The 25,226-nt window shown below is 36.5% G+C and overlaps 1 protein-coding gene across 1 annotated transcript in view; it reads left to right on the top strand.

Moving 5' to 3' along the window:
* The window catches only part of Nav3 (neuron navigator 3), a 583,384-nt gene that overhangs the window by 355,358 nt on the left and 202,800 nt on the right, over window positions 1-25,226 (top strand). The window contains exons 5-6 of the mRNA XM_038314956.1: window positions 11,503-11,575; window positions 12,009-12,192. Of these exons, the coding sequence (XP_038170884.1) occupies window positions 11,503-11,575; window positions 12,009-12,192 (257 nt within the window). The remainder of the gene's footprint in view (window positions 1-11,502; window positions 11,576-12,008; window positions 12,193-25,226) is intronic.

Here is a 25,226-nt window from a genome sequence, read left to right as displayed (position 1 = left end):
ATGTATATTTTAGATAACAGACATCTCTGGGAAATATTTCCATACACTTAATGTTCCTTTATTATTTTACCATTTTCTTTTTCAGACAAGAAGTTTGAAGTCTAGTTTCTCATTTCTTTCACAGACCCTACATTTCACGATGCATTAAAAAAGTCATTGCCACATCCAAGATGGCCTAAATTTTTTCCCTGTGCCCTCACAGTTTTACTTTTGGTGGTTTACGTCTAAATTTATTGTTCACTGTTAAATTAATTTTTTAGAAAGTATGTAAAACCTCCATTTAGGTTGGATGTTTGGCATGTGGTATCCAGTTATTTCAGCATCTACTTTTTGACATTATTTCCGTTGATTCTTTGTCAAATTTAGTGGTTTCTACCTTTATGCCTTCTTTTTAGGCTCTCTTTTCTGTCCATTGTGATCTCTCTATTCTTTTTTTATTGCCACACTGCCTTGATACCGTAGTTCTGTCGTAAGCATTGACATCAGGGATTATGAGTACTCAATTTTATTCTTTGCATTTGATGATGTTCTATCAGCTACTCTGTGTCTTTTACCTCTACATACATTGGAATCACTTCTTCATTGTTTACCAAATTACTTCCTGAGGTTTGATTGAGATTGCGTTCTCTCTCTCTCTCTCTCTCTCTCTCTCTCTCTCTCTCTCTCTCATTTTCGTATCTCTTTTTTCCTCCCTTGCTCCCAAACTTGTGACATAAATAAGCATTCTTTTCTAAGACCACATGTGTTTCTTCCATTTGTGGCAGGAATATAAATGCCCATGTATTTGAGGAAGGGTGTGGTCATAAGACAGAAATACTATTTGTAGATTTTTATGGTTAAACTACTCGTTAGTTTTGTGACTTCATGAGAAAACACACAGGCTCCTTTTTGGTTTTGTTTCTTAGGACCAACTGGAAAGGAAGAACTTATTTAAGATCCTGACCTCTTGAGGTCAGTGAACACTGCTGCAGCTTTAGAATGCTGTGATGCTTCACTCTGCCCATTAGAATGGGCAGAGTCATGATGACTCAATGCCATTTGTGTCTGAAAACACAACTGTTAACATTTGACACTTGCTATTATCTACCAAGTTGGCTAAAGAAAAGTTGAAGTGATTTTGAGCAAAAGAAAACTTTTCTGATGAAATCTTTGTAAACTTTCAATATCTGTACCTATATTTTTCAACATATAGACACATACACGTAGGATTTACACACTTGTGTCACAGCAAATATGTATTTAGAAGTTTATTTTTACATATGAACTGTGTGTGTATAATTACATATAAACAGAAATTAATTCCTCTCTATTTTTAATATAGGTATATGTTTATATTCATAGAGAAAGATATGCATAGGTGTGCACAAACACCTAGTTCCTACTATACAGCTAATCTCATTTTTAATCTTCACGTAAGATTTTGAAAAAGAAGATCAAAATATATTCATTCCCATTTCATATATTAGGAATCTGAGACTTAGATAGTAAACATAGCTCAGTTTCTAATAAGGTGTGCATTGTAATGCCCAAATGAAAACTACTAGACTCATTTGACTGTAAAACATTTATACACTTCACCATGGTGTCTATTAAATAAAGCATTTCACTTATCTAACTGTGAAACAGCTAAAAATCTAAATCCCGAAAAGACAAGGGAAAAATATAAAAAAGAGACAAATGGAATTCTCTTGAAATTTCCCCTGTCTTGCCCTAAAAGTTTGAGAGCAGGAAATATGGGAGCTTTACATTTCAGTGACATTGGTACCTAATTGAACTTTTTGTTCTCTCTCTCTCTCTCTCTCTGAAGAATTGTGGTTTTTTTTTTCTAATAAAAAATAATCACAACTTCAGAAGATGAGACTTGGAGAGACGATACCCACTTTGGCCCAGATTGCCCTGGTTTGCACAAGGTGCGATTTCTATTGATTTCCTCTGCAGATAACTGAATTACCTCCGGGACTGTTGGACCTAATCATCACCAATCCGGTGAATTAAAAGCATTGCAATTTTGTCCCAGACGTTGAGGCCAGAACCGAAGTAGTTATCACCAGGTCAGAATCAAAATGTCATTTGATCTATGTTTCTTTAGAATGGCAGAGCAGAATTCCATTTTATGTCATTTCTGGCTTTGGGTGCCTGTAATTTTGGGTGCATGTAAATTCCATGGATTGTGGTCACATCAGTGATCCCATGCTTTGGTCTCTGTACATGCACAAAGGTATTAGGTACTTAAGAAATAATTTGTAGGTATTTAAACCTTGTAAACTTACAAAATATGTGGGGCACGTAGAGTTCACACATTATTATATCTTTACATACTACATTCACCAGACATTTATTAGACAACTCGTTTATGCTTGACTGTGTGTCTTAACCATGTGCCAATGGTGTAGACACTTAGCCAGGGGAAGAAATAGGTCAATGTCTACATTACATTTGTCAGAACAGTGTGAGAGAAATATTAGCTTTACTGCAGGTTTCTGCATTTTTGTTTCAATTTGGCTGTATAGTTTATTAATAATTTACACACACAATACAAGGCAGTCTCACTAAGTTATTTTGTAGATGTGTAAAACAAAGTTAATCTTATCAAGCTTTATGAGGAAGATTTTTTGAAAGGTTTCTATATTTATTTTATAAATAGCTAGGTGCTTAAAATTGCTTTTCAACTTTCTCCCTCTGCTAGCTCTGACAAGTCTGGAGTAGAGAAAATTGAGAAGTAGCATCTAGCCTACTCCTCTTGCTTCCATACTTAGCATGTAATATAAGATGTGTAGACTGTCTCCTTTTCCATGCAGCATGCTGTGAACCTAAAGTATCAGGGCTATTCTGCAAAAATGAAACACATTAAATTCGTTGTTTAAGGAATCCATCATAGGTAAAATTGATTTGTGAAGATTTTCTTACCATTTATCAGTAAAACTATATAAAACAGATGCTTCACTCCTTTGACTAAAACATACCATTCAACCAAACTTTAAGATCAGCCTTCACCCTCCTCAGAGTTTGGAGGACATTTTTCTTTAACCCACGTTTGTTTTTGTGTCTTCTTCTTTTGCCTCCAAATTGCTCTGGACTTCATGACTCCTGACCTCTGATCCCATTTGCCCAGTCTCTCCTCTTTCGTGGATTCTCCAAGTATATTCTAAGTCTCTTAACCTTCTTAGGTTCTGTGCACCACAGCATTATACACTGACAGTAAAGCTGGCAAAACTCCAGGCCAACTCACAGGAGTATCCCAGTGGAGGAAACCGATTTTGAATAGTTGCTGTCATTTCTGTAAAATCCTTGTGAAGCTGTAGTGCTCGCCTTTTCCATAATGGGATTCGTCCCAAAAAACCTCAGCAGTGTATTTTTATTTATCAATTATTGGGTATGTATAAAGAGAATTTTCTGTCCCATCCAGTCCCACAGTCATTCAGTCCCAAATAAATGCACAGAGGCTAGTATTAGTTATAAACTGTTTGACCTATTGCTCAGGCTTATTACCAACTACCTCTTATGACCTAAATTCACCCACAATTCTTGTCTATGTTTAGCCATGTGACTTGGTACCTTCTCTCAATAAGGCATTCTCATCTTGTTTCCTCTGCATCTGGCTGGTGACTCACTCTCTGCCTTTTCTAGTCCCATAATTCTCTCAGTCTGGTTACCCCACCTTTACTTCCTGCCTGGCTACTGACCAATCAGTCTTTTATTAAACTAATACAAGTGGCAAATCTTTACAGTGAGCATCCCCCCCGCCCATTTTTTACCTTTTTGAAACAAGAACTCAGAATCTAATCTCCTTTATTTAACTTTTTTTTCCTGATCATTATCCATAACAACTTGTAAGCAGCACTCTAAACAAAGATAAAGATTCATAATCCAGTTTTTGGGAATGTGGCCATTATTTTCTAGGGTACTTCCTGCTGATTGGGGTGGGGTTGGGAGTGGGAGGGAGCTGTCAGCAGGAACAAAGCCTCTGCTTGACCTGGAGGCTGAAATTGCCAGGCTCTGGATTTTACTTTAACACTGCTTCCCTTGTGATCTGGCCACCTTGGATGTTATCTCTAGGACTGCGAAATTCCCTTTAATTCAGCTAGTGCTTGAGTAGATGTTAAATGCGATCAAGCACCATCAGGTTTCCTTCCACAGCTTATGCTGGTTACAGTGGTCACCACAAAGCTGCTTTCCCAGCAGCTGTGGAAGAAAGTGCTCAGAGAGTGCGCAGCCCTGCTGTGGTCTTCTTCCTTTTTTCCTACATTTACCAGTTACAAACTTCTAGCTTAACTAACCTCACAGATGTAGTTAACACACAAACTCCCTTCTCCCCCTCTTAGAAATCACAGCCTCTTCTTTTCTTTACCCTTTTCAGATATGCCCAGGTGTTTCACAGCCACGCCCCCTCTGAGACCTAAGTAAGCCAACTGATACCAACTTTATTTGATATATTGACACTGCTATCCTGGCTATTGCCGGAGAATTCCTAATTGTGTCTGGAAAGCCTTGTGGGATCAAAAAAAAAAAAACCCAAGAGAGAGAATATCAAGAGAGCATTGGTGAGAATGTTGGAAGAATAAATGGAACATGATGAGACAGACATATATGATGGAACATGATGAGACAGACATATATGATGGAACATGATGAGACAGACATATATGTTGGAACATGATGAGACAGACATATATGATGGAACATGTTGAGACAGACATATATGATGGAGCATGATGAGACAGATATATATATGATGGAACATGATGAGACAGACATACATGAGCTGGTTTATTCCTTTCACCCTCAGACCCCTTCTATTCAGTCTTCACTTACTGTAGGCTTCCTTCTGGATTCTGAGAAGTTTAGGGGGCTGACACCCCAATAAACCTTGATACTTAGGATTTTCACACTGGTGAACAGTTAGGAGCTGTAGAGAAAGACACCAGAGAGGCTGAGTATTCTGGATCTCTGGCTATTCTGGAGTTGAGTCCTGCAACCTCAGATGTTTCCTGTCTGTGACTCGCTCAGCCTTTACTTCGTTCATGGGTTCACCTCATACCATAGACTCCTGAATTAGCTAATCCTCCCTGGCCCACTTGGAGATCAAGCAGGCTTGTTTTCAATCAGCAAACTGCAAAGGTGAAAACTCTAGGCTGTTTCTATGAATACATCAGTTCAGTTCATGGTCCAGTACTTTTTTCCTTAAAATGGGCTATAAAATTAGCCCCTTTAAAAGAGGATGCCTTTGTAGCATTCTATATAGGTTTCAGACTTTATTGTTTCTTGATCCTTTGGGCATCTGACTGAAAATCAATTTCTGGTTTGACTTTAGGAGTCTGTCTCTCAAAGTGTAACGTTAAGTCATTGTTTTGCATTTGAATTATTTCTCATTTATAAAAATATGTTTTTTTCAAATATGAATCAAGAAGGGGCTGAAGAGAGGAAGGAGCACAAAAGCGGTGAATGGGAAATGAGGGTGAAATCTGAATGCTTACTATATGGGTACCAAATTGTCCAACAACCAACAATAGAAGATTGAAAATGCTTTTTCAGAACTTGAGATTGACTCTATAAATAGGATGTCTGCTTGAGGGCTGTGATCCAAAATCTGGCTTTTAAATAAAACCAGGGTTGGCTCAGTGGAGCTGTGCTAGTTGAAATAAAGGTGCACAAAGGTGAAGTTCTGGCCAAGAGAATAGCTTCTCAGACCTGATTGGGGTTTATGGTAAGCTATGCTAAAGAGATAGGTAGAATGATCAGTTCTTCAGTGGGATACTGTACTCTTCCCCCCAGAATTCCTGCCTCTATACAGAATGGTGTACGGGGCCACAGCTGGGAGTCTTCGAAGTCTGCCTGCTTCTCTGAAGTATACAGAAATGCCCCCGTTTTCATTTTCTTATTTCTATGTCTGCAATAAAAATATTTTTCCTACTATTTGGGGCTTCCTTAGTCTCTCTCTAAGGACCCTTCTGAACATGTGTCTGCTTCTCTGCCATGCACAACCTCAAAGGGCATTGATAGCCCCTTCTTTCCTCCATTTAACCCTGGGCGTCTTCAAACGTTTACAGTTTTCCTGACCCAGGGTACTTTTCCTTTTAAACTCCAATAATGTCTCATTGAGCGCCAAAAAAAAAATTTAGATAATTGCTAAAGTAATGAACAAAAACAGTCATCATATAATCTTTATCTAATGCAAAATAGTCACTGTATTTTACTTTATACGAATTTATATTCAGTTGAATCTTTTGGCTGAAATCTAATTGTTTAAATATATTATGCCATTTGGATGGCAGTGAGCCATCTCATTTTGATTTTGGTAGAAATGATATTTATTATTGGGTTTACGTAATTATTTGATTAATTTGTATAGTCATGAGTTTGTCATGGGAAACAGAAGCATAGCAGATGCCAGGGATAACAGCACATGCCTATAATCCTAGAACTTAGTAAGCTGAGGCAGGAGGATCAAGATTTCAGTCCAGTCTGGGGTAGATAGCTTGGCCTTATCTCAAAGTAAAGATATATTAATAATAAAAACAAAAAATAATGACAACCACAACAACAAAAATAATAATAAAATCCTAGCACATCACAGAAGACTGCCTCTCCATAGAAGGCTCGAGTAAGGCTGGCCTGATTTCTTCACAATAGGCATCTACTTGAGTCATGCAGGAAATGACTTCAGCTCTGTCATCCCTGCAGCTGAGACTGTGCGTCTTTGTTTCTTCCTATTGCGTGGTATTTGAGTCAAAGGGCAGAATGGACCCTTTCCGGGCCAGGTGAAGATCATCTCTTGAGTGTGTCACTGCAGAGAGAGGTGTTGTTAAGCTCTCTTTAACAACCCATGCACAGTTCTCTGTGTGGTAGCTCTGGTTGACAGGCCCTGTTCTGCCCTCTGCCGCTTGTCTAGTTTTACCGAAACCCGAATTATCTCTCAACTCTAAATGACACTCTGGGGGGGCGTCTGCAGATCTGTACTGGAAATTGATGGCTCCATTCTCTCTAGCAGCGTCCAGTGTTGTTTCTATATCTCTCTTGGAATTTATTATACAGTGTCTTGTATTGTAGTGATGAATCTTACTGTCTCGGCAGCTATTTTCTAAGCTCACAAAACCAAAGACCTTGTAATTCATTTTTATATCCCTTCACCATCCCACAGAGCCCTTTGCTCATAATAAATAGTGAAGACTTGCTGGATGAGCCAATCACGTGGTGTTAATTCCTGCGCCATGGCTAATATTTAAACATGGATGCCAAGGATACTATTAATCTCGTTCAGTCATTTAATGCCTCAAAGTCATTAAATATTCTTAACTATGAAAGAAACCTGTGAGGACACAAAGTCTGTTGATATTGTAAAAGATTCCTGCAAGTACATTTCTTAAAGCAGGTTAGACCAGTTTTGCTGTAATACAGAAGGTGTTTTAATAATCATGGAGCCAGGTACATGATTTCACTGTAAAGATGATTCTGTTTGAAGTCGATTTTTCAATGCTCAAATCAATAAATGGAACTGTTCGTAATATAGATGTTGTGTTTATATCTAGAATACATTAAAATAATCAAAGCTATAAATATATTTTTTACTATTTTGAGTTTCTTATAAATGAGAAAAGATAGTTTGATTTCTCCCTTTCTTCATTTGAAATTCAGTTTGTAATTTATCAGTTAGACATGTCCATGTTTAATAAGTTCTCAAGGATCAACTTAAATGTATAACTACAAGACAATAAATTATTGATGTTTTGCCAATTGAATCTCTTTTTATGGGACTATATGAAATTATTGGAAATTGGTCAGTGTTCTTTAAAACATTTTAGGACAGTGTCTTTTTCTTAAGTATGGAGATAAATACTGAATGAATGAATGAATGATCCAGGTTTTATAATATGAACCTAAATGGCAGTGCTCCAATATGATATAAAATTTTACAGATAGAAGCTATATATAATTCATAATATGAACCTTCAAACTAGAGAAGTGGAGAAGTGGATTGGTGGTTAATAGAGCTTGCTGAGTTTTTAAAGATTATACATATACATATACATATACATATACATATACATATATATGGGCTCCATTGGCTATATGCCTGTATATCAGTTACTATTATAGATGGTTGTAAAACATCATTTGGTTGCTGGGAATTGAACTAAGGACCTCTCGAAGAGGGCTGGAGAGATGGCCCAGTGGTTAAGAGCACTGCCCACTCTTCCAAAGGTCCTGAGTTCAATTCCCAGAAACCACATGGTGGCTCACAGCCATCTGTAATGAAATCTGGTACCCTCTTGAGGAAGAGACCTAGTCATTCATCCTCAACAACTTAGACCATGAAACCGATATATTCAACAGAACAGCCATATATGGGCTTCCCATGCATGCTTCAGCATTCCCAGGGCATAAATTTCATTTTTTAAATTCCTCTGGAAGAGCAGCCAGTGCTCATAACCTCTGAGCCATCTCTCCAGCCCTGAGCTTATTGTTCTTATACCAGATCTAAGATCAATTTCTAATACCCATGTTAGGTGCTTCACAACCATCTGTAAATATAATGTAACAGGATCGATGTCATCTTCTGGCCTCTGCAGATTTCTGTACCTGTACACACACATACACACACACACACACACACACACACACACACACACGTAAGTCAGAAAGTATATTTTAATTACTAGCTACAGTAAGGTTATAGTTTAAGTGCTTGTAATACCATTAACTGTTTAGAGAGGACCAAAAGCTTAAATGTTCAGTATATCTGTAACTTTTGATACTTCTGAATATATTTATTGAATATAGAAGCTAGGAACTTGGTGTTTTATTTTCTTTGTGCTATCAGTATAAAATTTAATACATGATAGAGGGAAATTAGGCATTCCATACCAGTAAACGATAAGTCACTTAAAGAACAAAGGACTTAGAACTGCGCACACAATAATAGGAAGGCAAAAGTCTTTGGAGTAATTATCCATCAGTGGAAATTGGGAATGATAGTGTTAGATGAGAAATATGGCAGTCGTGAAACTCAGAACAGTTTTATTTGTAATACTCCTACTACAAGAGACCAGTAGCTTATCCTTGTTTTCAAATTGATATAAAACACTGTAAAATATGGTTAAAGTACTCTAAGAGAAATTCAGATTAAACATGCTTCAATTGTACATAAAATACTGTAGCAGTGGACACATAGCCGATTGATTTACACAAGCACACACATGTATATGCATCTGTTATTTATGTCAAAAGCTTCTACTTCCAGCATCCCGGTATGTTTAGGCTATCTCAATCTAATGGTCACAGTCATTATAGTTTTTGCTTCAGTTGTGCTCTTGTTTTTTTTTTTGTTGTTTGTTTGTTTCATTTGAGTATCTCTATGATAGCTATAGATATCTGCTGCTTTGCGTGGAAGAAAACAGGTTAGATTTATAGGTTAAGAGTTACAATCTAAATTCCTACTCAATAAACTTTATGATTCATTTTTTTCCTAGAGCCCAGTACAGGAAATAGGTGTGATTTTTATAACATGTAGACTTAAATTAAAATACCACTGGCTCACTGTTGCTATTTTTTAGTTTCATCTAGTTCATCCATAAATTCGAAGATAGATGTGATATATTGCCTTATTTTCTCCTAGTTTATTAAGCATTGTTGAGTACCCATTGCATTCAAAATACTACAATAGGGGCTATAGAGATGGCTCAGTGATTAGAACGCCTCATGCCCCTTACAGAGAACTAGACTTCATTTCCCGGCATCCATGTTAGGTGGCTACCAACTGCGTGCATCTCTAGCTTCAGGGGCGTCTGATGCCTTTGTTTTCTGTGGGCACCTGCACTCACATACGCCTTACTCTCACACAGCTAGATACCCGCATACCTACAGTAAAAAGTAAAACATTAAAAAAGCAAGACACACACACACAACCTTGCTAACAACAACCAAATGAATGAGAGTGCATGCTTATGAAACTTCAGAAAGTATGGCTTGATGCCTTCAGTTACACTAAAGGGAGCAGTAGATCTAATGTCCTATTCTCTCACCTCCTTATTGCCCTGAGATAGTCTGTCTGGAGATGATCTAGGCCAACAGATGGCAAGTCATGGTTCCAGCTTTGCCTGAACTGAGCATTGGGACTGTAGCTGTTATGTCCAAATTCAGCTTCTTCCTGGAGACTTGAAGATTTGAATTTTGTTTTCAGGTGTTCACAGAAAGTGTTTTTACCCACTGATTCATCTCGCTAGTCCTTTGTTTCTTATTTCATTCTTTTGTAATAGCAAAGCAGCATGGGAAAAGATACGATGTAAGTTTCAACATCATACCCTCCCTGAAGACTCAGATATTGATGGTGGAATGAAATATATTAGGTTACACTTTGTTCAGTTTGTTTCAGCTCTATTAATTTAACAAAATACTTTAAATAATACTTTCTTACCAGTATAATTTTTTCTCAAAGAAAATATGTATACCTTGGCTTTATTTGTGAGCCAAAAAACAATAGCTCATTGAATGCTATGGCTTGGATTTCATTTTGCACAAGATTATATTTCAGAAGGAATATAACCTTCTCATTTGGATAGATGGATTATTGAATATATTGTTGTTTTTCAGAGGCATTACAATCTTCCTGTGATGCTAAGAGGGCATTGACAGAAGTTTATGGGTCTTTCTGTGTGGCTTTTGATGAGAAGTAAATAAAACAGAAATTAATACTTTGTCTAGTTGTTATCTTTAAACATTTTCTTTAATTTATCATGCACCATTCTTAGAATATTTTTAAAAAATCACAATCAATTGGAAGCCTCTAGCTTTAAACAGTCCTCTAGGTAACTTAACTGTATAATTCCATGATCAACATTGAGTGTAGTCTTTTGCCTGGTGGATTCAGTACCTCTCCTCCATTTCAAATGGTTACAAGTTGATTGTCATACTAAAATGATTACTTAAAAGCCATGTACATTGCCCTTCTAAAATTTGAAAGATCATATTTGCATTTAATCATGGGCTTCCTCAACTGTCAAAATGCAAAGTCAACTTTGAAAATGAAGTTTTTCTCTGGTGTAGAGTTGAAAATAAGCTTCATGTATTCCATATAATAATTCTCCTTTTATCCAGCTTCTGGAAACTTAAGAAATATTAGTGACTGAATTCAATATCCCACATCCTAATATTTTCATAATTGCAGGGCTACAATCTCATCTCATATGGATGTTTTCATTGAGGCTTATTTGTAAAACACAGATCTACTTTTATGCTACGTAGGTGGGTTGCTATGATGCAGGAATGCCATTCTTGGTTGGGCCTTTATCAATTGTGTGCATGCACCGAAATGCACAATGGGAGCTTTATGGTCACTCTGTATTCAGCCAAGATCACTCTAGTAAAACTCTGGTAACTCTCCCTAGAATGAAATGAATGTTAAATATTAATTCTTTCTTGTTCCTTTCCCCCGTGTTTCATTCTTGCTCATGCACTTACCGAAGAGTAATCCTCTAAGTGGCCTTTTCACTGCTTTTCATGTTGCAGATTGAAAATGTTGAGGTCTGCCTTAGCTTTCTAGCAGCTCGCGGAGTAAATGTCCAAGGCCTGTCAGCTGAAGGTAAGAAACTGTACTGTTGTCCCAAACGGCCTCGGTGGATGTTTGAGCAGTTTCATTTCTCCATAGACAAGTCTATGTAGGGCTATTGTGCATTTGGGAGAGACGTTGTGTGCAAAATAAAATCATTACCCCAAGGCAGTGAGCACATCCTCTCCCAAGTGTAAGGAAAACCACAACCCATAGAGCATCTTTGTTTAGTTGGATTTGTTCCTTCTGTCCCCCCTCTCCCGAGCCCCGTGACAATCACAAGTCACTTTGTAATGTTGGCAGAATTGAGAAATTCATAATCAATTGAAATTGCAAGTTAGGGAGCAACTTGGTTTTTATCCTCATAGATCTGGCCTAAGCGGATTGCATCTTGACTTTTAGTTATATAGGAAAAATCAATTCGATTTATTTGACCATGTTTTACATTTTTTTCCATTTGATACAGAAATAAGAAATGGAAACTTAAAAGCCATTCTAGGACTGTTTTTCAGTTTGTCTCGCTACAAGCAGCAACAGCACCATCAACAACAGTATTACCAGTCCCTGGTGGAGCTTCAGCAGCGAGTGACTCATACTTCTCCTCAGTCGGAACCCAGTCAGGTCAAAACCCAGCAAGATATGCAGTCTAGGTAAGGACGGGGGCAGGGGATGCATTTCAGACGAGTTTGTTTAGACGCAGTTTGACTCTCTAAATGATTGTGAGTTTAAAATTGTCTTTGTCTGCTTTCATTTTCATCTGACCCAGATATGTGATTTGTGCAAAAAAAAAAAAAAAAAAAAAAAAAAAAAAGGCTCAAACCCCTTCTCTTTGGATCTGACAAGAAAGGTCTATCATATTTTTAGGATACACACTTTCGTTTATTTTCTAATGGTGATTTTTCTATATCTTACCATGCAAGATGTTCCTGGTGGAAGAAAAGTGGTATAGTTCCTTCCTCCGGTCAAATACTTTAGTATGTATCATGTGCCTTTTGAATCCTGGTAATGAGGTATGGTTACCTTTTATTGATAGCTTGTGTTGATTACATCTTTCAAAACTCAAGGATTATTATTCATAGTACTTTTTAGTATTTGAGAACACACTTTTTAAGAATATATATATGTATATACGTGTGTGTGTGTGTGTGTGTGTGTGTGTGTGTGTGTGTGTAGCTTGAGTTTTGGTCCTTGCAGGTGCAGCCTATGTGATTAGTCGTGCTGACTAGGCAAGTGAAATCTGTAAGGCAACCCCACAGGAGGGCAGGAAATGCCCTCTTTCTAGAAAGCCTGGGTCAAAGTTTAGAATTATTCACCTGGCTGAATTTACATTAGGATTATTTAGTGTGGGGCTGGAGGGAGAGTCTAGTGGTTCGGAGCTTGTATGTAACTGAACCAAGTTCAGTTCCCAGCACCCACATCAGGCAGCTCACACCTATAAGTCCAGTTCCAGGGATCCAATGACCTTTGGCCTCTGCAGGCACCTGCATGCATGTGGTGCACATAAAGTCACCCGGGCACAAACAAACACTTAAAAATAAATAAAGCTTAAATTTCAGGGAAAGAAGAGCATCTAGGGTCATATTCTTCACTTAAAGTCAGTTGATCATGGACTTGAATCGCTGCCCTCTAATAAGATTCATGCAGCATGGAGATCAGTACTTCATGGGCTAACTAGATCCATAGGTCACCTTGTTTGAAATATCAGAAAGTGACAAGTACAGTTTCAGCCAACAATTTTCATATCAGTCCCTAGCTTTATTCCTGAAGAAAGATGAGCTTTATGGAGTAATTTGTTCTGGTGCATAAATAGGAATAATATTTTGTTAAAGAAAGAAAGCATAAAAATATATGTTACCTTTCTTAAAAATATATGAATATATGAAACACACATAAGTATTTGGTTTTTTCTATCTTTGAAATCTAAAGTACACAACTTAAACTTACCTTGATTTTGTGTTTGCCACTCAGTATTTGACAGGAAATAATTTAAAATATCAAAACAGTTTTCAAAAACTATTCCCTACCTAGTGTCACTTGTTTGATTCCAGAATTTCCAGCCGGCTTTGCTCTGGGCCCACTGTCCTATGCCTGTAAATTCTCTTCTCTTTGTAATGAGCTTTGATTAGCAGCTGATTTGTAAATGATGAAAAAGCATAATTTTACCAAAATTCCATGCGTTTCCTCATTTAGAGAATGATGAGGATGGTTCTCATTTTGAATTCAGTTATATGGATAGTCTTCTGTTTATTAAGCACACCTTGTCTTCCTCTGATGTCTAGTGAAATGGTTGAAGTTCAGTAGAGGGAACAGGAAGACAAACCAAGCAAAATCAAAAGAAACATGGTAAGGTAATTTCCCTGATGTTCTTCAGAAGAAGGAATAGGGGAGAGGAAATCTCTTTATTTATTACTAGTTTGTTTGCATACAGTTGGCAAGGGGACATTGGTTTTTACTACCGACAACAGAGATACTTCCTAAAGACTGATTTAAGCAGTTTGAGTGGACAAGAGGCAAGAATAGTAGTTGAAGAGTAATCTAAATGAAAGGATTTTGTACAAAGAGAACCGATTTGGGAAGTGACAAAGTATCATTTGTTAGGTTTCCCTCACTCTGTTCTTATGTCTGTGCTGTGGAATTTCTTGCCCAGAATTCCTTGATATTATTTCTTTCTTTAGAATAAATGTCTCTTTTCTTCTGCTTCTCAGTGGATACGCATGGATGCTTTGCAATTACAAGTTATTTTTAAATATAAAATGGCTCCACTCATACTATTTGGGGAAGACGTAGATTATTTTTTTGTGGCAGGGGTTTAATAGAAGTATTCTTCTTTCTGTACTTTTAAGACTGGACAGTTTAATTTTTATTGTACAAAATTGGATTTAATTAGTTTTTTATTAAAACTTTATTGTAAATACTTGAATCAAAAAATGTCATACACCAAAATTAACCATACCCAAGTCTAACATCTCAGTGAACCGTGCATTATAATGGGCATTCTGAAGCTATGAAGCTTCATAGTTTTTTAATTGATACTAATTTAATAAATTTTTAGTGCACCTGCTTTGGTAAGTGTAGCATTGATGTCCCTAATACAGTGGTATTCAGTGTCACCTTGTTAACAGTTTCCTACATATTTTGAAAAATGAAATATAATGCTTCAGTCATCTATACTTAATTCTATTCATACAAGCCCAATGTCTATGATTATAATTTATGTGAACTTATTATAGCAGTGTTTCTTAAGCATTTTTCAAAAACCCATAGTAGTAACATACAAAAAAAATCAGTATAATATCTTTCTGTTAAAACCAAGACAATCAATACAGAAAAAAACTACTGTCACATTTTGCTGGAGGCATGAGCCTTAAGTATGATTTATGATACCTTTGTATTGATTTCGGAGTTCTTCCTAACTGTATGGTTTAAATAAAATTTAATATATTCTGAATAGTTAGCAATAAATCTTTTTCATTGTAGATTAATGAAAAGTGTATAAGCCACATTTATACAGCTCAGTGAGAGAGTGGTTTTTGCTCTTTTTAAAATAATCATAATTGTATAGGTCTCCACATTATACATTAAGAATTCTGTATTCCTTGCCATTTTGAAAAAATTCATGCGTTTTCGTAATTTAAACAGCTCTTACTTAAGAATACACCTAAAGATTTAATCATTAAAAGCTCTCCTGTAGAATTAAGGATGTGATTGTATTCCAAGTCCACTCTTTCCAAACTATGAAATCTAAATAGCTTCTCTATTAGTCATTTTTTCTCTTGTTATAATAACAAACATTAGAGAAACAACTTAAAGAGCGAAGGGGTTAGTTTGGATCCCAATTTGAGGCAAATTCCAGCATAGCAGGGAAGTCACACAGCTTGAGGCAGCTACTCACATAATATCCAAAACCAGGAATGAGTGAGTGATGCTTCCCAGTGCTCAGTACATTATGTCCTTTTGACAGAACTCAGCAATCCTGCCCAGGTATTTGTCCCACTCACAGTTAAGGTGGAACTTTCTACATAAATTATCCCAAACAAGATGTTTGCTTATAGACATACACTGAGGCTAAATAAGTCTCCAGAGATGTACTTGGAGACCTGCCTGTCACCCCTATGACTCCAGTTGCTTTTGCAAGGTGACACTCAACATCCCTACAAAGTATCCTTGCGGTTCAATCTCTTTACTTCCTAAAGAAAATAAAATGGCATGTCAAAAGATTGTATAGGAAATTATATGTGTATGTACACAACACTGAACCTGCCTGGCTTGTCCTTCTTCCCTGGTATGAATCCTACAAATGGTCCTCAATATTGGAAGCTTAGTCTACATGATGAGCAAACCACACTTGCTCAGGCTCATGTTTCTCTGTAGTGTGGATTTACTAGAACTCTTGATGATTCTTTGGCCATCCTTTAAATACTGGAGTCTTCCCATCCCTGCCCAACATTGGTCTTCAAATTACTTTTCTTCTGTCCAAATTCTAATCACCTTCTAACTTAAAATTTATTTATCTATATTCCTCGTTCATTATCTCTAATGTCACCCTTTGGAAAGCAAACATAACAGCATTTCCTCCTTATTTTTTATTACTACTAGAATGCAAGCATCATCAGAGAATATTATACTCAGTAGATTCTTCATAATAAATTTTTAAAGAAGAATAACAATAACTCTATATTACTTCTCTTTCCAATTTAGCTAGGAAAATATTATATTTACACCTATAAGGGACCAAAAGACAATTATCATGGGTTCATGATAATAAATGACACTTTGACAGTTTGATATCAAAGAACTTGAAAAAAGAAAAAAGAAAAAGTGTTGACTACACTGGGAATTCAGAGGGAAGTGGGGAATGAGTGGCTTAAGATGTAGGGTACAGATGGGCAGGAGTAATAATTTTTAATGCTTTATAGCTCACAGGGTAACTGATTTGCAAATGATTAAATAATTCAAAGAAGGTAGTAGAGAAGATTTTGCATGCTCATAACACAAAAATGATTTATGTCTATTGTGGTAAAAATGTCATTCGCCCTGATCAAATCATCTTGAAATGCTTGCAAGTATAGAAACCTCACACTGTACTCCACAAATATACTATTACTATGTGTCAATTTAAATGCAAATGGAAGAAGAAGCATTGAAAAAGATTTATAGTTATAATTTTGGCTTTAAAATTAATTTTAATAAAGTTATCAGTTGAGTATAATATGATAATAAAAATAGATTTTTGAGTTACCCTTAACATTCAGCCATGGTTGGTCTCACTATGAGAATTAGAATAACCAGAGAGTATCAAGATGCATGGAAATTTTTGCTTCTACTGTAGTAGGTCTTTTATCATACCCTCTTTATCCAGTCTATACAGATTCTAGGTTTACCTTCTTTTTCTGTGTTGTTTATGATAATCACTACTGCTCATATTGCTGCCTGTGTCCATAGTTCATTTTCTGATTCTGCATGTGATTTCAGAATATGATATAGAGATTTCCAAGACTGTTACCATCTGGAGAATAGTAAAAACTAAATAGGCTGCATGAATGAAATTCTTTTGCTTTGTGATGTCACTGACAGCTGAAAGCCATTCATGACTATCACTCCTTTCTTCTGTGTTATGTTTTGCTCAGAAGAGCCAAACGAGATAACAGATCTAGTATTTAGAAAGGACACAGCTAATTCACAATTAATAGCATAGTGAAGATATTCAGTTTCAATTAGAGGCTAATAAAGATATTGATAGCATGACTAATCTGACAGAAATGCCACCCTTGGGCTGGAGAGATGGCTCTGCGGTTAAGAGCCCTGTCAGCTCTTCCAGAGGACCGCCGTTCATTTCTCAACCCATGAATCCAACGAATAATACCAAGTTAATGAATGGCTGAGTTTCTTGGGGACTATCTGGTAAGATATAGTAGTAATCATGGAGATAATAGCATACACTAATCTAGTTCATATGCGTTGTTAAATGATAGGATATAGGAAAAATAATCCTTTGTTCACCAAAGAGTAATAAACAAATAAATAAAATAAGGGTTTTTTTCTTAAAAATTTCTGTTAAAGGGCCCTCATTGTTATCTAAGTTCTCTGGGATTATGACCCTAGGAAAGACATACATAGATCTAATCTACATGGGAAGTAGAAAAAGACAAGATCTCCTGAGTAAATTGGGAGCATGGGGACCTTGGGGGAGGGTTGAAGGGGAGGTAAGAGGCAGGGCGGAGAGCAGAGAAAAATGTAGAGCTCAATTAAAAAAAAAAAGAAACTGAATAAATGCCAAGCAGTTGAAAAAAATTTCTGTTGAAGATGAGCAAATGATTTCCAACCCTCCTGTCAGATAATTGTTGACTTTCACCACCTCACACATTAAATCACTTGATGACATGAAACATACTTTATATAATTGAATTGTAAAATCCCCGGAAGTGAAGTAGAATTGAAGAAATATGCAGTCGGATGACACGGGAGGTAAAGGTGTGGCTATATCAAGTCTTTTTAAGAAGAACACAGAGGATTATCCCCAGGTGGTCAGTTGCTATGCCCCGTTTTATTTTGGAGAGCAGATAACAGAGGCATCTATTTTCCCTGTGCATGAAGTCGCTCTGACTGAACTCAAGGTTGATTGACAGAACCCCTGGGCATGGGCTCTGAGTTCCCAGGGAGGCCCCCTCACAACGCCATGACCCTTGACACACACTTTGTTCTGAGTGTCCTCTTCTATTGGGGATATTTGCCTTTCAGGACGTCTCTTCCAGGAATCACCATTTCCTTCGGGGAAATGTGCTCCAAATCTGGGAGGCTTTTCAGCTTTTGGTCGTGGGGTTATAAATCATGAAATGTGTATAGGGAGCTTTAATTTAGGATGACAGAGAGACTTCGGTAATTTAAGCCCTCGGGATCCTGGCTTCAATTAGTTACTCTGCTCAGTTCTGTGTTGTGGTCTATCATGTGTTCTTTCTTAAGTCAAGGACTCAGAGTTTTAAGAAAATGAAAACAAGTAGGGAAATTTATGAATCTTAAGAAAACAAAAAGTATGATCTTTCCATCTCTAGGCACATATAAATGAAGGGAATTTTTTTAAGATATTGGGAAACCAATAATATTGATGGTGATAATATCAAAAGGAAATCTGAACACACATGTGTATGAATGCATGTGTGGGAGGGGCAGGTGTGTATGTGTGTGTGTATGTGTGTGCACACACATGCACACCGTGTATATGAGCACATGCATAGACATGAAAGTATCTAATATTATGCATATATTTTCCTTATGTTTATATATCTACCATTTTATTTAAAGACCAGATAATCATTGACACTTCTGTTGCTATGAAGACATGGCTCTATGATTTTTTTTAAAGAGTATGCCCATGTGAATTTCAGCAATTGCCAGTGGAGTATCATGGATGAGAGATGAAACCCCTGATGGACTGTTGATCTCACCTCTAAAGTTAGAGAAGGTTGTAGAAGAGGCTATGTGATCAGATTTATATGTAACATGCCTAGATATGACATATAAACTAGCTAACACATAACCACCAAGTTCACTATTTTCTCTTCCTTTTCTCACTTAAACCGCATATTTCATGTGTTATCAAATATTTGGCTTCCCGGAGACATTGAGTCTCAACTCTGCCTCCTACTTGTACCACATCCTTTAATCAACCAAGTCCATTTCACTTCTAAATTTTATTATGCTTTTACAAATATTTCCAAGTAATGATATCTCTATAATTAAGAGTTAAAAATATTCAATCATTTCCATACTCTGTATAACTACACACATATTTAAATAATTTAGCAATGGCTCCACTATTAATAAAATACTATCCTACCATTAATTTTAGTTCATCTGTTTTTTATTGTCTATTGATTCACAGTGAACTATCTTACAGTTGGTTTACCTAATAGAAATATATAAGCTTCAATATATCCCAAACAATTGTGGAGACATTGATGGTAGGGTATAGCATCAAATAGATGAAAGGGGGTTTGCTGGCATGAGGACCCCATTCTGGTAATAAACTGGAAGAATTTTGAAATACTACAAGTAATCATTAGATATGTGAAGAAAGATCAGTTGGGAAAAGGGAAATTAACATACAGGAGTTGTATTTTTAAAACTGTAAAAAAGATACTCAGGAACAGCCTTGCCAAATGATGACCTTGCCCTAGTACAGAACTTGCTGGCTCTCTGTCTCAGAGTACTGTCGGTTTCATTTTGAGAAGAGAAAATAGCCCTTTGTGCTGGATCTCCGGAAAGAAGGCCCAATGTGGGATAGATACAAATCAGAGAAAGACAACTGACTCTACCACCAGAGTTAGGATTTTGGCTTTTGTTCCCTAGTACAACGAGAAGCTATCATTTTCCATGACAGGAGATAGCAACGGAAGTAGAAGTAAAAATGTCACCCCATTACATTGAGGGTAAAGAGAAGTCGGTAATAGCTGATTCGTGGAGCAAGTCTGTACTGTTGTGGAGGTGGGGTCAAAAAGTTGAATTCCAAATGTGGTTTGAGGAAAGTGTCAGTAGAATCAGCTGATAAATTTGCATTGGATTGGATGACTAGAAAGAAGATTCTAGAACTGTCGGCATTAGCTCTGTGTTTTCCCTCGTCTGGTCCATGATGTTTCCTTTTATTGTTTGTTTGGATTTTGTACATGCTTTTGCTTCATTTTCCGTGCCCACAAGATTAATAACTGTTCTGTGAATTATTTTCACATATTCCTAATATAGATTGATTTGAAAGCAATGTAATATCTTATTGTTAAATGTACATATGTCAAAAAGTATTCTGAAACAAGAATATGAGTTTTTGTCCTCTGTTTTTGAAAGTCTCTACAAACTGTTGCTATTTGTTTAAATTTGAGTATAAAATGTCAAACAACTTTGAATATTGACCAGAGCTCATTTTAAAATCCTTTGGTTAGACCATTTCAAACCCATAAAGGCACCCTTCCATGCCAGCATTCCTCTGTTCATTTTGGTTCTCCAAAAACTTTTTCAAAATCTCGTGCTCATTGTTGGCGCATGACTTTTACCTGTTGTCTTTGATTAATGAACTTAAACCCTTTATTATTTCTTTATCAAATGGCATTGTATTAGAGAAACAAGAAGAGCAAATATCTGAACTTTAGAAGGTATGGAGACAGTCATCCTAGGTTCTAAGATTTTGTGTTATAAAATCACAAACATTTAAGTATATTTCCTGGGTATCAAAAAGTATAAATTTACTTTATACACTGGCCTTTCAAAGGAACTATCAATGTGTGTGTGTGTGTGTGTGTGTGTGTGTGTCTTTGAAACATGGTCTCATATAATCTAAGACGTCTTGCACTTAAGTAACTAAGGCCCCTATCTTGCCAGTGCTGGGATTGCAGGTATGCACAATCATTTCTGAGTCTATATCATTCTGTAAAGAGTAAAATGTTTATTATTTTAGAGCTATGAGTCAGGAAATGTATGTGTGATTCATCCCTTTTTAAAAGTTTGCTACAGGAAGTTTTAATGTCCTGTTTATATAGTTTATAATTGTTTCCTCATATATTAGAAATTTGGTTTCAATTATACTTTATTTTTAGTTCTCAAAGTGTAACACAAAGACTTGGTTATTTTACTGGCATTCTTCTATTTTATAAACTTATCATGTAGTAATCAGTTTTCTAGTGAACAATATTCCCCCAAATCTAAATCAACTTACTGATTTAGAATGGAAATTGCAACTATCTGCAAAACTACAATAATTCTACCTGTTTGATGGTTTCACCATACTCCTATCAATAACTCAATATGGAAAAAAACAAGCTGTAATCAAAGACCTGGTGGATGAATTCAGAATCCAATCTAGGGAACAAACCTTTAACAACTGAAGGAATCTCTCCCATGAGAATTTAGTCACCTATCTCTATTACAAAGCCTTATCTCAGAGATTTCCTTTATATGGTCTCATCTCCATATTTTCATGTCTTATCTTGCCCATCGCTTGTTTCTAAGTGCTCTCGGATTAACCTTTCCATATCATAAGTTGTATTTTTCATTAGTTCTTTCTTTCCTGGAGTCCGAGAGGTATACCATGAGAAATGTTCTGAAACCCAGCCATCGTTTAATTACGTGAACTCACAAGTGCTGATGGTCACATGTAACTTCACAATAAAGTGGAAATAACACAAAGATTAAAAACTAAAAAAAACTATCTCATGAAACTGTTTATATAATTTAGGGAAATGGATTTAAATTATTATTTTATAAATTTATAATAAAGAGTCATTTTATGAACAAATAGATTAATAAATAGTTTGTAAGCATACTCTGTACTGACCACTGTGTGTTTTAAGTCTCTGGGAATATTATTTATTCTTTTTTTTCAGTAACCTGCATAGTCTTTGTCCAATTCATTTAATTTCATGAGTGAGAAAAATATTTTAGTCCATTTCTAAAGTTTATTTTAAAGGTGGTTGTATTCTTAACTGACTTTTGTAATTAAGCTCTTGATGTATTGAGACAAAGCTCTGCTGTGTAGTGAAGACTGTAGATTTCAATAAAAAGAGGAACAGAGCAACAGAGGATTTTCTAAAAGCTGAGTATGAGGGAAAATATTGTGGAAATGTGATTTTTGATGACACAGTGAAAGAAATATGAATCTAGTTTCCTAGATCTTCCTGATCTTCCTATATCTTGGAGTTGGATGCTGCAAAATAGCAGGAGACTTGTGCAGCAATATCTTATTCCGTGATCTCTCTCTTTAGTTACTGTCTTGAGATGTCACGGAAGCAGACTGTGCAGGTGGCCTCACGAACTGTCTGCGGAAATGTCAGTAAGTTACAGCGCGTGTTGATGCCATAGTCTGCCGATGGCCTAAGTTATCACTGTAAGCTGTCTCAAAGGCCACGGATGTTATTTCAGCCACCCAGCCACTAAAAAGAAAAATGTGTGAGCAGCTAAGTTCCTAATTCATTCATGGTTTCGTGAATTCTTAGCAAAATTTAAGCATGTGTCCATAGTATGATGGCACAAGTTCTGAAGTGCAAATATCAGCAAAAGGTCTTACGTGGATTTTGAAGGAAACTAGATTGATTGCAGATACAAAAGATGTGACTGTTGAAGCCGTTCTTTCTTCCAACAAGCTGTTAGCTAGTCAGTTATCATTTTATAGGAGTTTTCAAAAGAGGGATCTTCAATGGTACAGGTTTTTAAATGATCTTTAAATCTTGATTCTGAGTATAAGGTTCAAATAAATTGAGAGTTTCTTACATGCATATGGCATATTTGACTAACTCCATTCTCTGCTCTCTTTAAATTTTTCTATAGCTCTTTTGGACACTTTTCCCTCCCATTCTCTCGTGCTCTTTTGTATTTTAGAACCCACTGGATTCACATAGGACTGCCTTTCCTTTAAATCTATGGCTATAAAACTATCTATTGAACCATACAGCCTTTCAGGAGCCATACCCTTGAAAAGAACTAATCTCCCCTCCCTAGTAGCATCTGTTACCAATAGCTTTTCAGCAATAGCTAGGGATTTTCTCAATAGAAGGCACATCAAGGAATTATTCTACTTTGAAATTTGTCAACGGTAAGAGTTACTTTGGTCATGGCTGTTCTTAGGTACTTCTTCAAGCAGCATCTGCTGATTCATTGTAGAACAAGGTTTTTTAGGGGTTCATATGGTCAACTTAAGGATTTAAGAAGAGTAAATAATATCCTGTAACATTGTAAGGCAGGGTCACTGTAGAGAGAGACTAAGAGCCATAGTTGAAATCTCAGACATCATCCTGAAAGGACCATACCTGTGAACTCCGAAGTATGTAGTGATGAACTGCGGGCAGCTCTCGGCCGCCTGGCTAGCTTATGCCCCGAAATAACAACACATAAACTATATTCATTTAAACACTGCCTGGCCCATTAGTTTCATCCTCTTACTCACATCTTGACTAACCCATATCTAATAATCTGTGTAACACCATGAATGGTGTCTTACCAGGAAAGATTCAGCACATCTGACCTGGTGGCTGGCTTCATGGCATCTGTCCCAGAGAGGAGAGGCATGGCAATCTGACTGAGCCATCTACCTCACTTCCTTCTTCCTGTTCTGTCTACTCCACCCACCTAAGGGCAGGCCTATTAAATGGGCCAAGGCAGTTTCTTTATTAACAAATGAAATCAACACAAACAGAAAACTCTCCCACATCAGGAGTATGAGTACTAATACATCAAGTGACCTGTATCCAACAAAGAAAATGGTGAAGCATAGAGAGGCAGGGTTGTTTTTGAGAAATAAAGAGTGTCATGTTATATACTAGATTCATCAGAATTTTAGACTATTTAGGAATTCTTTAACGTGAATCTGAATTCCATTACATGTTAGCTTCTGTTTTTATAAAGATCTATTTGTCCCAGATACTTGTTTTCTGTCATGTTAAATTCTCAAAAAATGTTGGTATACATAGAGTTATCAATCTCATTTAACAGATGGTGAAACAAGCAGAGAGACTAAGTGGTTGTCTTAGGGTTCCTATTGCTATGAAAAGATACTATGAATACAAAAACTCTTATAAAAATAAAGTTAATTGGTTTGGATTACTCACAGTTGTAGACATTCAGTCCATTGTCATCATAGCAAAGATCATGGCAGCATGTAGGCAGACGTGGTGCTGGAGGAATAGCTGAGACTTCTACATCTTGCAGGCAACAGGAAGTCAACTGACACATTAAAAGGTACCCTGAGCCTAGAAAAACTCAAAGCCCACAACTACAGTGACACACTTCCTCCCACAAGGTCATTCCTACTCCAGCAGAGCCACATGGACTAATAGTGCCACTCCCCATGAGATTTTGGGGCCAACTACATTCAAACTACCATAGTGGGTGATGAGCCAGCCATAGCGGTCTACTTCCAGGGTCTGTGTTATGAACAATGCACTAGCTCTTTAATCTTAGATTCTCAGTTTATTCTTTCACAATAAATATGTCATTCATCACTCTGCCCACTTGCTGGGCATTTCTATGTTTCTATATCAAAGCTGGAAATAAATGTAGTTCCTGTTATATATCCAACTATACTTTTACAGAGAATTCATAAATTAATATATATATAATTTTATGGACTATATTTCTGTAGGCAAAGCACCACTTATTGCCATTTAAACTTATTTTAATAAATTAAATCTTTTAAGTATTTTGTCAGTACGTAGTCAGTAGTCACTCAGCACCTTTTTCATGATTCATTCATTGTCTTATTTCATGAATGCAAATAATCTTATTATAGTGAGAGGACCATAGCACCAAAACACATATTCCAATAGCTATTTGTGTTCTTCACTTTATAAACTTTTGAATGGAAAGCGTCTGTCTTACTTGTTCATTACTTTGAACTAAATTATCCTCAAAGCATCCATGTACTTTATAACAAGAGTTATTCAATGAGTTTATGTTCTACTGTGGAAGTAAGATTTATTATACAGAGAGGATAAGGTAAGAGACAAGAGAAGATAAGAGAAAGATAAGTTCAAGATAAAACAAAACAATGAGGTCCTTGTTAAAATGCAAATGTATGGGATTGGATTTGAGATTGTATATTTCTTACAAGTCCCAAGTGATACCAGGGTGATTGATCACCTGTGTTTTATAAAAACACCGAGAGAATGAGTCAGGGTCATAGACATGAGGGTTGAAAGGGAACTTAGAA

This window comes from Arvicola amphibius, chromosome 17, assembly GCF_903992535.2.
Source record: "Arvicola amphibius chromosome 17, mArvAmp1.2, whole genome shotgun sequence".
Lineage (NCBI taxonomy): Eukaryota > Metazoa > Chordata > Mammalia > Rodentia > Cricetidae > Arvicola > Arvicola amphibius.
The sequence above is the reverse complement of the archived record's forward strand: the minus strand, read 5'-3'. Positions and strand labels throughout refer to the sequence as shown.